The sequence below is a fragment of the Pelophylax lessonae genome (assembly GCF_965119305.1).
Source record: "Pelophylax lessonae genome assembly, chromosome: 3".
Classification (NCBI taxonomy): domain Eukaryota; kingdom Metazoa; phylum Chordata; class Amphibia; order Anura; family Ranidae; genus Pelophylax; species Pelophylax lessonae.
Genome location: NC_138770.1, coordinates 647,808,051 through 647,825,611, shown reverse-complemented (window position 1 = coordinate 647,825,611; position 17,561 = coordinate 647,808,051). Strand labels below are relative to the sequence as shown.

Sequence of the window (17,561 nt, the reverse complement as noted above, 5' to 3'; positions counted from 1 at the left end):
GAAATTCTCCATTGCATTGCTTTAACCTCTTTACGACCGCCCGCCGCAGATGTACTGCGGCAGGCAGATGCTCCTGTGCGAATCGCCATAACTGTACGGCGGTCGCGAGCAGGAGGCTAGGGGTGAGCATGCGCCGCCGGCAGCGCTCCCGCCCCCGCTCCCGCCCCCGCTCCCGCCCCCGCTCATCAGGTAGCTCCGATTGCCGCGTGAAACCCATGATCGTTCCCCGCTGAGAGAGCTGACCGTTCTTCTCCCATGAATGATTATAGAGCTCCTGTGATCCATCTATATAGGAATACAGGTCTCTATGGTCATTCCACAAGCCACGCCCCCCCCCCACAGTTAGAATCACTCCCCTAGGCTCACATTTAACCCCCTGATCACCCACAATGTTAACCCCTACCCTGCCAGTGTCATTATTACAGTGCATATTTTTAGCACTGATTACTGTAGTAATGTCACTGGTCCCCCCAAAAGTGTCAGTCAGGGGTCCGATCTGTCCGCTGCAATGTCGTAGTCCCACAAAAAATTGCAGATCGCCGCCATTACTAGTAAAAAAAAACAATAAAAAATGACATAATTCTCTTCCGTAGTTAGTAGACATGATAACTTTTGCGCAAACCAATCAAAATACGCTTATTGCAATTTTTTTTTAGCAAAAATATGTAGCAGAAAACAAATTGGCCTAAAATGTTAAAAAATCTAGATTTTTACATTTTGGGAATGTTATATAGCAGAATGTGAAAAATATTGTTTTTTTTTTTTTTCAGAATTGTCGAATTGTTTTTTTTTATGTATAGCGCAAAAAATAAAAATTGCACAGGTGATCAAATACCATCAAAAGAAAGCTCTATTTGTAGTAAAAAAAAAAAAAGACATCAATTTTGTTTGGGTACAGCGTCGCACGACTGAGCAATTGTCAGTTAAAATAATGCAGTGCCAAGTTGAAAAAAGTGGCCTGGTCATTAAGGGGGTAAATCCTTCAAGTCTTAAAGTGGTTAACTAACAATTGTGCAGTCATGTGACACTGTTCCCAAATAAAATTTATGTCTTTTTTCCACAAATAGAGCTTTCTTTTAGTGGTATTTGATCACCTATTTTTTTGAGCTATAATCAAAAAAGACTAAAAAATATTGTTTTGTTGCTTTCTGCTATAAAACATATCCAATAAAAAAAAATGTAAAAAATCTAAATTCTTTATCAATTTAGGCCAACATGTATTGTGCTACATATTTTTTGGGAAACAAATGCAAATAAGTGTGTATTGATTGGAAACTATGGGATTTTTTTTTTCTTTTTTACTAGTAATGGTGGCGATCAGCGATTTTTAGCAGGACTGCGACATTTCGACAGACAAATCTGACATTACGTGACGCTTTTTGGGGACCAGTGACACTAATACAGTGATCCGTGCTAAAAGAAAAATGCACTGTCACTGTACAAATGACAGTGGTGGGGGAGGGGCGATCAAAGGGTTAAATGTGTTCCCTGGGAGTGATTGCTAACTGTGTGGGGGGATGGTTGTACTGGGGGAAGACAGAGATCCATGTTCCTCCTTACTAACAGAACGGCGATCTGCCTTGTTTACATAGGCAGATCGCCGTTCTGCCTCTCTCCGAATGATCGCTGGTTTCCAGCGGACATCGATCTGCCTGACCCACTGATTGGCTCCCACTGTGTCCAATCACAGCGGAAGCAGGGCTCCTGCAGCGCGCGTGCGTGCCCCAGAGCCCATGAAAGATATTGAGCTACCTAATTTTACGCTTAAGGGCTGCCCTGCCACAGTAAATGTATGTGGGGTGAGCCTTAAGCATTTAATTCACTTTACATTTAACCACTTAGGCCCGGAGGATTTGGCTGCTCAAAGACCAGGGCCTATTTTACGATTCGGCACTGCGTGACTTTAACGGACAATTGCGCAGTCGTGCGATGCTGTACCCAAATGAAATTGACGTCCTTTTTTTCCCACAAACAGAGCTTTCTTTTGGTGGTATTTGATCACCTGTGCGATTTTTACTTTTTGCGCTATAAATCAAATAAAGAGAGACAGTTCTGAAAAAATTGGTTTGCGCAAAAGTTATTGCGTTTACTAACTACGGGAAAGATTTATGTAATTTTTATTGGTTTTTTTAAACTAGTAATGGCGGCGATCTGCGATTTTTTTTTTTTGCGGGACTGCGACTTTGCGGCGGACAGATTGGACCCTTGACTGACATTTTTGACACTTTTGGGGGGACCAGTGACATTACTACAGTAATCAGTGCTATACATATGCACTGTTACTGTAAAAATGACACTGGCAGGGGTTAACTTTATTAGAGAGCAAGGGGTTAAGTGTGTCCCTAGGGGCGTGCTTCCAACTGTAAAGGGGCGTGGCTTTTGATGTAACCACAGAGACATACGATCCTACATAGCAGGATCGTATGATCTCTGCTGTTACCCCAGGGAGAATGACAGGCAGCTTTGTTTATATCAGCCGCCTGTCTTTCTCCCTCTCCAGCGGGAGATCGCGAGTGACCGGCGGACAACGGAACCACCGGTCACTCGCGCAGGAATGCCCGTGAACGAGCGGGGCGGGAGCGCGCCTCTGGCGGCGCACGCTCGCCCCCTATTGGCTCGTGGGCGAGTGAAGTACCCATACGTCACTTTGCCTGCACGCGGCTCACCGCCGCAGTATATATACTTGCGTCGGTCGGCAAGTGGTTAAAGAACCCATTTATGTCTCCATGCTTTATTTTGTTGAGAGATCACTTTAAAAAACACCCCCCTAGTATTACAGGTCATGGCCATCTTGAGTAAGGGTAGGTGATTCATGTAGCATTTAGTTCCTGAAATCAATCTACCCTTAACTCAGGCATGCAGGCAGCAGGCTGTGCTTAGATAAGAAAGCCCCCCCTCCAAATGAAAGTAAAAAAAATGTGGGTGGGGGGTGTTTCTTGTAGTAATAATAGTAATCTCTCAGCAATGACCACCACTTGGGCCAGATTTTAGAGAGGTCAAACACACAATTCACAGTTTCCATTTTTGTTATTGCTTGGAAAATTAGAAATGAGATTATGGCAATGGCAGCTGTGCCAATATATTGTTTTTTGTTTTGTTTTACTTATTTATAAGCCATTACTGGTAGTCTGAGAAAACTGTGCACATGTCATCATTCATCCTCCAGGAAACATACAGGCTCACATCTGTGCATGAGAAGGCTGTCCGTAATCCCATTGACCTCCATTTAGATCCAATTTCCTAGCATTGAACCACAGACTCCTGTATAGCTCCTGCTATGGCATTTCATACATAGAATAGAAAGGGCAGAGTTTTAGAGCTAACATTTTTCATGATAGGCATATAGAGAAATAGCGTTGTACTAGTGGCTGCTTTGTGATAAATCGGCTGTGATGTAAGATCAGACACTACTCAGAAAGGTTATCTTTAAAGTGGTAGCAAAGTTTGCTCTATCACTTGTACTTACAGGTAAGCCTAAAACAAGGGTGCTTTACCATCCTCACTGGACACCATATGACGCCCTTCACATCGTGCCGCTCGTTCACAACCCCCCCCCCCCGGGAGTCCGCACACACTGCATCCCTGATTAGGGTAAAGAGCCAATGACATAGGCTATTTACCACGTGATCATCTGTGTCCAGCGCTGTCAGTGTCTGATGAGCTGATAACTGGCTTTCCAGTTACAGGGGGCATTTACACAGCATATCAGTGTCCATCAGTGCAGCTTATCAGTGCCACCTTATCAGTGCAGGCTCATCAGTGCCCATCAGTGCAGCTTTACAGTGCCCATGAGTGCCACCTCATCAGTGCCCACCAGTGCAGCCTCATCAGTGCCCATCAATGCAGCCTCATCAGTGCCAATAAGTGCCCATCAGTGCCCACCAGTGCAGCCTCATCAGTGCAACATCATTAGTGCTCATCAATGCACCCTTATCAGTGGCAATCAGTGCCCATCAGTGCCCACCAGTGCAGCCTCATCAGTGCCCATCAATGCAGCCTCATCAGTGCCAATGAGTGCCCACCAGTGCAGCCGCATCAGTGCCGATCAGTGCAACCTCATCAGTGCTCATCAGTGCAGCCTCATCAGTGTCCATCAATGCAGCCTCATCAGTGCCAATGAGTGCCCATCAGTGCCCACCAGTGCAGCTTCATCAGTGCCCATCAGTGCAACCTCATTAGTGCTCATCAATGCAGCCTCATCAGTGCCAATCAGTGCCCATCAGTGCAGCCTCATCAGTGCCCATAAATGCAGCCTTATCAGTGCCAGTGAGTGCCCACCAGTGCAGCTGCATCAGTGCCCATCAGTGCAACCTCATCAGTGCAGCCTCATCAGTGTCCATAAGTGCAACCTCATCCGTGCTCATCAGTGCAGCCTTATCAGTGCCCATCAGGGAAACCTCATCAGTGCCCATAGATGAAGTCTATCACTGCCCATTAGTTCAGCCTCAACAGCGCATATCAGTGAAGAAGAATAATTACTTATTTGCAAAATTGTATAACAGAAACAAAGAAAAGGGTGGGTTTTTTTTTTTTTTTCAAAATTTGCAGTCTATTTTTGTTTGTTTAGCAAAAAATGTAAAAACTCAGTGATGATTAAATACCTTTAAAAGAAAGCTCTATCTGTCTCACAAAATGATAAAAAAAAAATGTATTTGGGTACAGTGTTGCATGATCGCACTATTGTGATTTAAAGTGCTGAAACCTGAAAAATGGCCTGGGCAGGAAGGGGTTGAAAATGCCTGGTATTGAAGTGGTTAAAGAGACTTTACTACCTCTTTAAAATGGTTCCAAATAGCAGATCTTATAAGAAGAAAGTAAATGGTAATCAACCACCTCAATACCGGACACTTTCACCCCCTTCCTGCCCAGGCCATTTTTCAGGTTCCAGCGCTGTCACACTTCGAATGACAATTACTCTGTCATATAACACTGTACCCAAATGAAGTTGTTATCTTTTTTTGAGACAGATAGAGCTTTCTTTTGGTGGTACTTCATCAGAAGGACCAGAACTGGGAGGGACCCAACAGGCCAACCCACTACAGGCTGCCTGCAGAAACCTACAGGAGGGGCAGATCCAAGACCAGTCACTCAGCGCAAGAGACATGCCACCTTCTGTGATTCCATACAAAATGAAGATGTGGTAATACAAGGCGGCATTGTGTGCAGTGATCTGGCATGTGATCTTTTGTGATTCCATTGAAATGAGGAATGGTTACTACAAAACGATATTATTTAGAGATCTGGTGAGTGCAATCTGTATTTAGGAGTGGAGTACACGAGGTGTGGTGATGGAGCACTCATATTGATCGCACAAGGAAGGAATATAAGGACTGGCTGTCTGAATCAACACACTGTCCAGATAGGACTTTGCATTTACATTCACTTATAGGAAGACAAAGTGTTTTTCTGTCATATTGAAGGAACGCTGCTAAGTGTTTTGATTATTTTGCATGATTTGAAACATTATTTAGTTTAAATTGTAATAATATAGAAGCAGCTAGAGGTGGATAAGAACCATCATCATTGGAATACTATTGAACATTTTTTTCCTTGCTACATGAGTGTTGGGTTTTGGGGGGATTATTTCACCTGATTAGAATAGTGATCAGTAACACTGCTGCTGGTTTACAATGGTCTGGTGACATTCGGGACTAGTGTGTCAGCAATTAGGAACACTGCTGCTTACTTACACTGGCCTGGGGACAGTGCCATCTTAAGAGCCTTATAGGCCCCTGGGCAATGCAGTGCACTGGGGCCCCCTGCCTACACAATCACCCACGAGAATAAAAATGGCAGGGCGGAGAGGAGTCCGGAGGAGGTGAGCGAGGACATGCATTCATCATGGCAAGAGAGCACAACTACCTGGAGTATATACCTTACTATATACATATTACAGGGACCAATATATACTACAAGAGAGTACAACTAACTACCTGTAGGATATACTACAAGAGTCTCTTGTAGTATATAGTGTTCCCTGTAATATGTATATAGGAAGGTATATCCTCCAGGTAGTTAGTTGTACTCTCTTGTAGTATATATGGTCCCTGTAATATGTATATAGTAAGGTACTAATAATAATAGTAATATGTAATGTAATAGTAATAGTAATATGTATATAGTAAGTACTCCAGCCTAGTTGTACTCTCTTGTAGTATATATTGGTCCCTTTAATATGTATATAGTAAGGTATATACTCCAGGTAGTAGTTGTACTCTCTTGTAGTATATAGTGTTACCTGTAATATGTATATAGACTATATACACATTACAGGGAACACTATATACTACAAGAGAGTACAACTACTACCTGGAGGATATATACCTTACTATATACATATTACAGGGACCAATATATAGTAAGGTATATCCTCCAGGTACTAGTTGTCTCTTGTGTGGATGGAGAGAGAGAGAGAGAGTGGAAAAAAAAGAAAGAAAATCAAGCAGCCTGGCAGCTGGGCTGGCTGCCTTACCTTTCACATGAAGAAAGAAGTTGGGTGGAGGCAGAGCCAGTCTTCTAGGCGCGTAGAGGAGGACGAGCCAACGAGGAGCTGTGCATCATGGGTCTTCTCTGCTCTCAGAACGTGACGTCACTGGTTGCTAGATGCCAATCGGCCTGGCCTTAGCAACCAGTGGACTCAAGCCACCGCGGACAACAACGGGGGGGCAGCGGGGCCCAGCGGACAATGGGGGGGCCCTAGACTACCAGGTAAACTAAGTAATCTGGAGGATTCTGGCCTGTTGACAGTAATTGCTACCATGTGTGTGGGCTGTGGGGCCCCTTGGCAAGTGGGGCCCCCCGGCAACCGCCGGGCATGCCCATTGGAAAAGACGACCCTGCCTGGGGACACTTCCCCACAACCCTGGCCGGTGGTTGTGGGGGTCTGCAGGCAGCAGGCTTATCAGAATCTGGAAGCCCCCTTTGACAAGTGGGCCCCCAGATCCTGGTCCCCCTATGTAAATGAGTATGGGGTACATACTCATTTACAAGTGTCCCAGTCAGGGACGTCACAAGAAGGCGGGGCAACCAGGTGACCCCACCCCCTAGTTTATTTAGAGACGGGAGGCGGCGGAGCTGTCAATCAGCAGAAGCCTTAGTAGGGAGTGCCTTTTTTCTTCTTTTTCGGGTTGGCGGCTGGCAATCATCATGATTGACATTGGCTCTACACAGGGATATTTTTTACATTTTTTTTATAAAAGACTTGTCCACAACTGCCTCCTGTGTTTATTTACACTTTTTGGTGAATGAGTAGGGATACCTTATACTCATTTCATGGGGGGGGCAGGATCTTGTTAAAGGGGGCTTCCAGATTCCGATAAGCTCTGCGACCACAGACCCCCACAACCACTGGCCAGGGTTGTGGAAAGAGGCCCTTGAGGGGGGCACTCCCCCCCTTTCGTGACCTGGCAGGCTACATGCTCAGATAAGGGCTGAGTGTGGATTTTGGGAGGACACCACACCATTTTTTAAAAAGGATTTAGGGGAAGCCTGCTGACAGCTGATGACTCATCGGTTGTTAAGGATGCAATGGCCACCTGTTCCTTAACAACCACGTTGTTTATTATTATTATTATTATATAGTATTTATATAGCGCCGACAGTTTACGCAGCGCTTTACAACTTGAGGGTAGACAGTATAAATACAATACACTTTAATACAGTAGGAATCAGAGGACCTTGCTCGTTAAAGCTTACAATCTAAGAGGTTTGCTTGTTAAGGATGGGGAGGCTGCTAGTTCCTTAACTATTGCATGCTGGGACCTCTACTTATTTACCGTATGCATTTATTTATTTCTTCTTCTATAAATTGAGTTTAACGCCTTTTCATGCGGTATTTACCGAGCATTTATAGTGAATTGACAGTTTCAAGATTGGATGCAATATTTAGGCAAAATGTGTCCGGATACCTACATACTGCATGCGATCTGGTTTGTAAATGGAGCCCACTGACTGGTTCTCCAGTGTGTGCACTGACTGGCAGCACTGGTCTATTGGCCTATGTACTTCTGAGGCAGTGATCAGAGAATAATGGCTGCCAGCACTGACATGCAGTAATATTAGAGCATCCAGCCATTGTACATGATCATTGCCACAGCAGTATGATGTCACCATAGTGACACTGCACTTGCTCTGGTAACAGTATGTTAAAATATATATATATATATATATATATATATATATATATATATATATATATATATATCATTTTTTTTCTTAGATTTTTTTCACATACTGTCAACAGAACAGTGCAGTGTTACCATAGTGATCTGGATTTTATTTCTCACCATGAATACTTATTACATAAATGATCACTGTATAAGCAATCACTTCTCTGTATGTTTGATATCTATTCATGATGCCATTGTTTACTTTTGTGACAGCTGTGATTGTCCACAGCTATTACATAGTACAGGGCCACTGTGATTGGCTCTATACCATGTGATCACTGTGACCAAGCACAAAGATCACAATAGCAAGCAATGGTGTCATGAATGATAGCCATTATTTACTACTAGACATGTGATTGCTTTCTTATTTAGTTATTTGTATTAATTACCTAGTTATGACAACTTTTGCATTACTGTCAGTACAGCCCTTGTAGAACCAAACATGTTTTTTGGATGTATTAGAGATGAATGAAACATCTGTAAGTTTATTTTTCCTGTCTCTGTGCCATTGATGACATTTCCCTTTACTTCCTGACCCTCAGGCGCAACAGAATTCTCTAGAAAGTAAGAAGAGTTCCCCTCAAATAGAGAGGGTAATTCTCCCCAGCAAGTACACAGGCACCAATAAAAATTAGACAGGGAATCTAACCCTGCACAGCTTCAGTCTCACTCTGCAGATGGTGGCTGTCTATTTTTCTTAAGTAGAAGTTCTAGATCATGTGTAAAGTCCTTCAGGGGAATTTACTAAGGGTAATCACAGTGGTAAAACCCCATGGTTGAGTCAGAGTCACGTTTTTTTACCCCCCCCCCCCCACAGCCACTCCTCATTTAGCTGCAGAGGCAGCGGTCATGGGGTGTACACATGCCACAGCCATGATGCTTTGCGGCCATGGCAGAACCTACTTTCAAATCCTTTCTAAAGAGTTATTGGAATGTGAATCGCTCTTCAAACACCAAAGCAAGTGTGAATGAGCCTAAGACTGGAGCAGCCGAGATCTGCATCAGCTGTGAGTGGCAACCAATTCACTTCACTCTTTTTCATTTTCAAAGCTTAACTAAACAAGCTGAAGATAGAAGCTGATGGGTTACTGAGCACAGCTACTCAAGCTTCTGTCTGGTCCAATAATAATTAGATACAGTATGCACAAGAAGAAAAAAGTTTTATTTTGTTTAGATTCGTTAATCTAGTTATTCAGTTTAGTTAAATTTGGTTGATTCGTTAAATTTGGTTGATTTGTTCAATTCGTATTTGGGGTTCGTATTTGGAATTTGTTCTATGTATTTTTTTTAAATTTTCTTCAAATTTCCCAATTTTTTCCAATCCGAATTGTTCAAATCGATAAATTTTGAATCGGTCGAATAGAAAAATGTTGGATTTTTTTTTCCATTCGAATGCCGCAGCCAAAAATGTTAAAAGAAAATGTTAAAAGAAGTGCATTTTGCTTTCATAACGGACTGACAAGTACCTACTGAACTGAGTCTGACCAAGATTAGATTGAACCATCTTTGGCCAGCTTTAGGGACTTGTGGTTGGTCTAGGTCAGGGGTCTGCAAACTGTGGCCCCATAGCCGGATATGGCCATTTGCTTGCCTTTATCTTGCCCTTGGGGTACTTTTTTTCCCTCTGACGCCAACAGTGGGGTACTATTCCTCTCACTGACACCAGAGATGGGGAACTAATTCTCCCAATGACACCGATGATGTCATTTGTTTTTACCCCTACTGACCTCCAAGCCTTTGGCATTGATTTTTCCCACAGATGCCAGGGCATTTTCTACTCCCGTTGGCCACAGTTCGGCCCCCATAAAGTTTAAATGGCAGTAAACTGGCCCTTTGTTTCAATAATTTGGAGATCCCTGGTCTAGGTTGTATGCTAAGGATTATTGTCATGTTGGAAGGAAGGAGAACATTCAGCCCAGCCTGAGGTCCGGAGGGCTGTTTGTGGATGTGAAAGCGGTTTTCATTGAGCCTCAAACCATGGACCCTGAAATGTCTACCTGTCCCAGACCAGGCTTTAACCACTTTACCACCGGAGGATTTTGCTGTCTTACGTCTGGGCCACTTTTTGCGATTCAGCGCTGTGCAACTTTAACTGACAATTGCGCGGTCATGCAACACCGTACCCAAACAAAATTTACGTCCTTTTTTTTCCCACAAACAGAGCTTTCTTTTGGTGGTATTTGATCACCTGTGCGATTTTTACTTTTTGCGCTATAAAAAAAAAAAGAGCAACAATTTTGAAAAAATAACAATAATATTTTTCTAATTTTTTTATATGCAATTCCCCCCAAAAAAATTTAAAAATCAAAATTTTTTATCATTATAGGCCAATTTGTTTTCTGCTACATATGTTTGGTAAAAAAAATCACAATAAGCGTATTTTGATTGGTTTGCGCAAAAGTTATTGCGTTTACTAACCAAGGGAAAGATTTCTGTCGTTTTTGGTGTTTTTTTTTAACGAGTAATGGCGGCAATCTGCGATTTTTTTTTTTTTTTTTGCGGGACTGCTCCTCCCCTGGCCCGACTCCCGCTGTGACTGAATACAGCGGGAGAGAGCCTCCAGGGGGAGTGTCTGGCAACGTAGGTCTACGTCGTCAGACCTACAAGAGCCACCTTGCCGCAGTAGAGCTCTAGTGAGCAGCGGCAAAGTGGTTAATGTTGCTGGAAAACACACACAACCCCACAGCAGGATACTGCCTGCCACCACCATGCTTCACCGCTGGGATGGTATTAGGCAGGTGATGATGCATGGAGACTGGGTTTCCTACATAAAAAACATTTACACTTGAGGCAAAAAGATTCTATAGTTCTCTATCTTCAAACCAGAGAAAAATCCTTGTTCCTGATAGTCTAAGAGCCCTTCAGGTGCTTCATTGAAAAATCAAAGAAGCCTTTTATGTGTTTTGCAATGAAGAGAGGCTTCCATCTTCATCTAGCCACTCCGCCATAATAAAGGCCTTATCATAGGAGGCCTGCAGTGATGGTGGTCTTTGTCATTCTTTTTCTTGAAAATTGTCCCATCTACACACAGGATCTCTGGAGCTCAGTCAGAGTAATCAAACATCTGATTGGTATATTTATACACATTGATCTTGTTTGTATTAATAATACGTTTATTCAAAATATGCAAAGTGTTCTAATTAACCTGTTCCCGACTGGCCGCCTCCTATTTACTGCAGCAATATGGCTCTGCTGCGCAAATCAATGTAGGTCTACATCGGTCGCGAGCAAGCAGCCAGGGGGCAAGCTCCCGCTCCTGCCCCCACTCAGCAGCGGGGAAGCCGATGCACGGGTCAGGCGGCTCCGATTGGTGTCTGACACCCGCGATCGTTCCCTGCTGAGAGAGAACGGTCAGCTGTTGTAAACACAGCTGACCGTTCTTCTCCCTGGAATGATCACAGAGACCATGGGATTCTTCTATATAGGATCACAGGTCTCTATTGTCATTTCAGAAGCCCAACCCCTCCACCACAGTTAGAATCACTCCCCTAGGCTCACATTTAACCCATTGATCACCCATAGAGTTAATCCCTTCCCTGCCAGTGTCATTATTACAGTAACAGTTCATATTTTTAGCACTGATTACTGTAGTAATGTCACTGGTCCCCCCAAAAGTGTCAAAAATGTCAGTTAGTGGTCCGATCTGTCGGCTGCAATGTCGCAGTCCCACTAAAAATCACATTTACTAGTAAAAAAAAAAAAAAAAAAAAAACAATAAAATTGACATAAGTCTTTCCCGTAGTTTGTAGACGCGATAACTTTTGCGCAAACCAATCAAAATACGCTTATTGCGATTTTTTGGACCAAAAATATGTAGCAGAAAACAAATTGGCCTAAAATGTTAAAGAATGTTGATTTTTCATTTTATATATATAATTTAAATAAAATTGACGTCCTTTTTTCACCCAGAAATAGAGCTTTCTTTTGGTGGTATTTGATCACCTGTGCGATTTTTTTTTTTTTTGCGCTATAAACCAAAAAAAGAGAGACAGTTCTGAAAAAAAACAATATATTTCCAAATGATATGCTTTTAACACACAGAGTCTTTGATTTCAGCAATATGCTTACAGTTCGAATTCGATTTAAGTTCGATTAAAATTTTGATTCGAATTTCAATTCAAATTTTGTTTTGTTTTGTTATTCGGAAAAATCTGTATCATTAATTTGTACTGCAATTCTGATATATATATATATATATATATTCATATATATATATATATATATATACTCATATATATATATATATATATATACACATATATATATATATATCTGAATAACGAAGAATGTGTCTGAATATTTATTCGGAAAAAAACAAACTGCACATGTCTAGAATTAGTAGTAAATTCCCCCCATTGTGGGATGAGGAGTCATTATATAATTTTGTATATATGATTTTCTTTAGTGCCATCCACCCTTCACTGGCAGTTTCAAACTTCAAGCAGGATTTTTTAATTTTTGGCAAACTTCCATATTTTGTGGTGAAATCAAGTTTTCTGAAATGTTTGGGCCATCTCTCATAATGATATATGTATATGAGGACACCCATATCTGCTCGATAATATGTATTGTATATGACAGAACACCTGCTCAAGGTCTGTCCATAGATAGCCAGCCAAGTGCTAATCCTGGCTCCTTCCCAGCTTTGACAGCATCTAAATGGAGAAAAATGTAACATCACATGCTGTGTCCACTAATACTCTCTTACAATTATTCTAAATGAGTATAGGATAAAATATAAAGGTCCGGCACCTAAATTCTTAATGTTTTCTCTCTTGACCAGTAAAGTGACTACATTACTTTAACAGAACATTGCGTGGCCATGCGACACTGTACCGAAATAAAATTGAAGTCATTTTTTTCCTTTTTTTCCCCCACAAATACAGATTTCTTTTGGTGGTATTTGATCACCTGTGCGATTTTTTTTTTTTTTTCTCGATATAAACAAAAAAAAAGAGCGATAATTCTGAAAAAAAAATCTGTACACACCTGGGAACACATGCCAGCCTAGCTAAAAAACATGGCCCTGCTAATAAGCAGACAAGGCCCACTATATTTTACCTAGCACCTACCTTGGATGGTGCTACAATCATAAAGCCACTATGGTCAATTTTGGAGAACAAGGTTCTGGCTCGTTTACCCCCTCTGGCATTTCTCTGAGAACTGGAAAGATTTTTGCATGACGAGTGGTATCAACTTGGCATATTATTGTTCTAACTCAGTATGTTCTTAAGTACTGCCTGGAATTACTCCATGATTTGGGCACCACTTGCCTAACGAATTTTGATTAAAATAGTCTTATGGCACTTTTGGTACTGGCTCGGCTCTACTCGGCCCTGCTTGGCCCGGTTTGCTTTTCCACTGCTGGTACTGCATGGTACGGTGTTGGAACGGTTCAGTACGGTACTGTATGGTTTGCTTTTCCACTAAAGTAGTACTAAAGTTATGTGGGTGCAATAACACCGATTCTCTGACCAATCAGTGGCTAGTAGTGACTGCATGCAAAGGATTGTGGCGTATGGTACCGGTATGGTACCTCTTGGAACCACAATCGAGGTGGTACTGTTTTTGAGAGCCCATGCAGTGGAAAAGCGCCGCCGTACCGTACCATACCGAACCGTTCCTACACCGTACCATGCAGTACCAGCAGTGGAAAAGCACAAAAGCGAGTCGAACCGTTCGGTTCCATGCAGTGGAAAAGCGCCATTAATGTGATTGTTTCACCACGTTGTACTGAGGTTAAGGTTGTTCTTCTTTCAAAGCAGGATGATTGTGCCTATCTTTTTATGCCACACAATATCACTGTGACATGTTCATTGTATCTCGTCCTTCTCCATTCCAATAAAATATTTGAACAAGAAGAGTGGTATCAGAATCCATTATCCCCCATCCAAGACTTATATTTGTTAATTCCTTAGAGAATTCAGGCCGCCTTGGATGCCAAAGGCGGTCCAACATCATATTAGGTAACAGTCTCGTTCTTTTACCTGGTGTCTCTATATTTTTGTCCAACTCCTGCATGTATCCTATGAGGCTGTATGTAATTGCTATAAATGTGAGTCTTACATCTGCCTATATTTGTGTTTTTAGATACAAAATTGCTCAAACCACGGGCTCACAGATAATACACTACGGGTTCTCTTTACATATTGACAGCATTAAAGCTGCCTACAGGGGGACATTTTATTTTATTGAAAGTTCACTTATATTCTAACTTGATGTAATAAATATTGCAAGTAAAGGAATATTGAAAGACTTGGTCATCCACCCAAAACCAATTTATAGTAGATAATATTGTTATTTAGTTATATAACTTCAAGTCATAAGCATTGAAAGTACCGCATTTTCTAGTTTTAAATAAATGTAGATCTTTTGGTCAACTGGCTATGAGCAACGATTAGACACTTTTAAATCCTGTGTGTAACGCTAGGAGAAGTCATTACACTCGAGGCAGGAGATGACTATTAAAACTGAAACCCTATTGAGAAAATGTACTGTAATTAATATCTGTTGCATGCAGGTTTCTTAATGACAACAAAAATCTACAACGTTTTCATAATGATGCCTTAAAGGGAGCTACTGGACCAAATCGTCTGTAAGTAAAATAATCATTTCTTTTTTTTCTTTGTCACTTCAAGACATATATTAATAATTCTTAAAATCATTTCTTCATTTTTCCATATCCATAGAATGCATTATCAATTTCATTACAGGCCTATATTTGTATTATAGGCTGTATACAGGTGGCAAAAAACAGATAAGAACTATTTTTGAGTTTAAAAATCACAGTATTTTACAATACAGGTAATTTCTAAAAAAAAAAAAAAAGAAACCACTATAATCACAAAGAAAGAGAACGTACAGGCCTTGTCCATCAAGACACCAATTTATTTATAACATCCAATAAAATTGTCACAAACATGTAAAAATTGCAGGTGTATAACCATCCATCACATCTTATAAACAGGACCTCCTGCCTGAAATCCTGCCCCTTTGAGGGTGGTTAAGGGGTTTGGCGTTTGATAGCCTCTCACTGATTATGGATTATTTACCAGCAATCAAATGGGTAAGTCTGAGGAAGAGAGCTTGTCTCTCAAAATGCGTCAGCTACAATTTACCATCAATCATTTGAAGGATGAAGATGAAAGGAGGTCCTATCTATAAGATGTGAAGGAAGTTTTTTACTCCTGCAATTTATACTTGTTTGTGAGACTTTTTAATTGGATTTTACAAATAAAATCCAAATCTGTGAATGGATTTGAGGCATCATGTGAACTGGATTAGTGAATGAGAAGATTACTTTGAACTCGAGCACTGGTAATGTATTTATTATTATTATTATACAGGATTTATATAGCGCCAACAGTTTGCGCAGCGCTTAACAAAATGAAGGCAGACATTACAGTTACACTACAATTTGGAACAAAGGGAATCAGAGGGCCCTGCTCGTTAGGGCTTACAATCTAAAAGGGAGGGTCAATTGATACAAAAGGTAATAGCTGTGGGGGATGAGCTGATGGAGCAAGTGAAACAGTGTTATTAGTTAGTAGCCGGGTAGGCTTCTTTAAAGAGAAGGGTTTTCTCTTGATATTTGAATGATATTTGTATCATTTTCTAAAAAAAATCTTTAAAGGTTTACATATGAGGAATAAAATAATTATTTATCCATTGATTGAGGTAGACTATAATTCCTGATAATTGAACCAATACCTGTGAGAATTACTGCTCAATACAAATGTAGCACTACTCCCAAGGGAGCTGCTGAGTGTGGGTCCCCCTGGGTTACCGCTAGCAACAACAGTACCTTTAGACATGTTTTTCAAGTGTGAGCACCTCAGACAAGAAGAGACCAGTTTCTTTGGTTTTTAGGGTTTATTTGAGAACTTGGATGGGAGAAGGGAGAAGTGGGATACTCCAACATTTGAACTATGCACAAATTGGCAGGGACACTGAATAATGCTACTTGACGCTATTTAGCGCTTCACTGACGCTGCTTAACGCTGACTGATGCTGGCCTCATCAAGGCCAGTTACTAAAACTTCACCTCTGACTGTGGAAAAGTCCCTCGGGAGCTCCCCAGAATACTCCTTCCTGAGGTAGCTGACTTTAAAGCAAATTGTATTGCTGAACATTTCAGGGCCCTTCCTGGTGCCCCCTTTATTCCCTAAACTTCAGGGCTTTGCTACTTGGCACCTCCTTTACTGTACGCTCCTGGTTAGCTGGCTCCTGGATCCCCTTTGACCTCACTGGAGTGGTCCCCTCCTCCTAGGCAGACCCCTGGGTAGATCTTGAGTACTCATGACACTGTTTTTCCTGAAGATCTCTGCCCAGCAGCACCACTTGGTCGGCAACTCTGGATCCCTTCCGCCCAGCTCAACCTCCAGTCCCTAGGCCGACTACCTGGAACACTTTCTCTCTTTAACAGGTGGAGAGACAGCCATTACCTCCTCCTGGGACTGATGCTCCCGCCAAAAGACAATCTGTCACATGCTCCCTCAGGATCTATTTCCAATCCCAGGATGCATTGCAGCAATGCCCGCCCACTGGGACAGTCATAAACCCTAGTGTGCTATTGGCCATATTGCCTCCACTGTCCAACAAGATCCCTCATTGGATACAGTGAGGAGACTCCTCAGACTCAATAGACCACACCTGTGACAGATTAGCTAACAGATCAAACCCTCCTGATAAGCAGACAGGGCCACATATATGCTTTCTTCATGCACCTACCTAGGAGGGTGCTACACAAACTATATATAATACAATTTACAAAAAGGGTTCACAATGACCATTCTTGGTTCAAATATTACATCTGAAAATTAAAATGAGTTAGCCGTTTCTCACTTCCAACGCATTTCACACTTGGCATCATCAAGGAAGGGTCCTGGCCCCGCAGCTGGGGGTCCTCAAAGTCAAGTATGAAATGCGTTGAAGTGAGCAACTCCTACCTCAAATATTGTTTTTACATTTTTGACAAAATACTTGAACCAAGGAGGGTCATTTCGTAACCAATTTTTGTAAAACTATTGATTGTATTGTGAGGTAGTGCTCAAAGGCATTTGTACAATTATTGGGCATTAAAGTCTACCACAATCAATGGATGAACAGTTATTTTATTTCTCATATGTAAACTTTTTTAAGTTTTTTTAGGAAATTTCTGTAAAATAAAATACTGTTTTTTAAATTCAAGAAATATATACGTTTTGTTGGCACCTATAAAGTCCCATATTGTGAATTTGGTTTTCTAGCTTTCAGTAAAAGGAATGTGGTGCCTTGAGTACCTATCAATCCAAATTATATATATATATATATATATATATATATATATATATATATATATATATATATATATATATATGTCACAATAAAGTCCAATATGTACAATCTACTTGG

The 17,561-nt window shown here is 41.4% G+C and overlaps 1 protein-coding gene across 1 annotated transcript in view; it reads left to right on the top strand.

Moving 5' to 3' along the window:
* Nucleotides 1-17,561, top strand: part of LHCGR (luteinizing hormone/choriogonadotropin receptor) — a 274,724-nt gene that overhangs the window by 208,529 nt on the left and 48,634 nt on the right. The window contains exon 8 of the mRNA XM_082252351.1: nt 14,689-14,763. Coding sequence (XP_082108477.1) covers nt 14,689-14,763 — 75 coding nt within the window. The remainder of the gene's footprint in view (nt 1-14,688; nt 14,764-17,561) is intronic.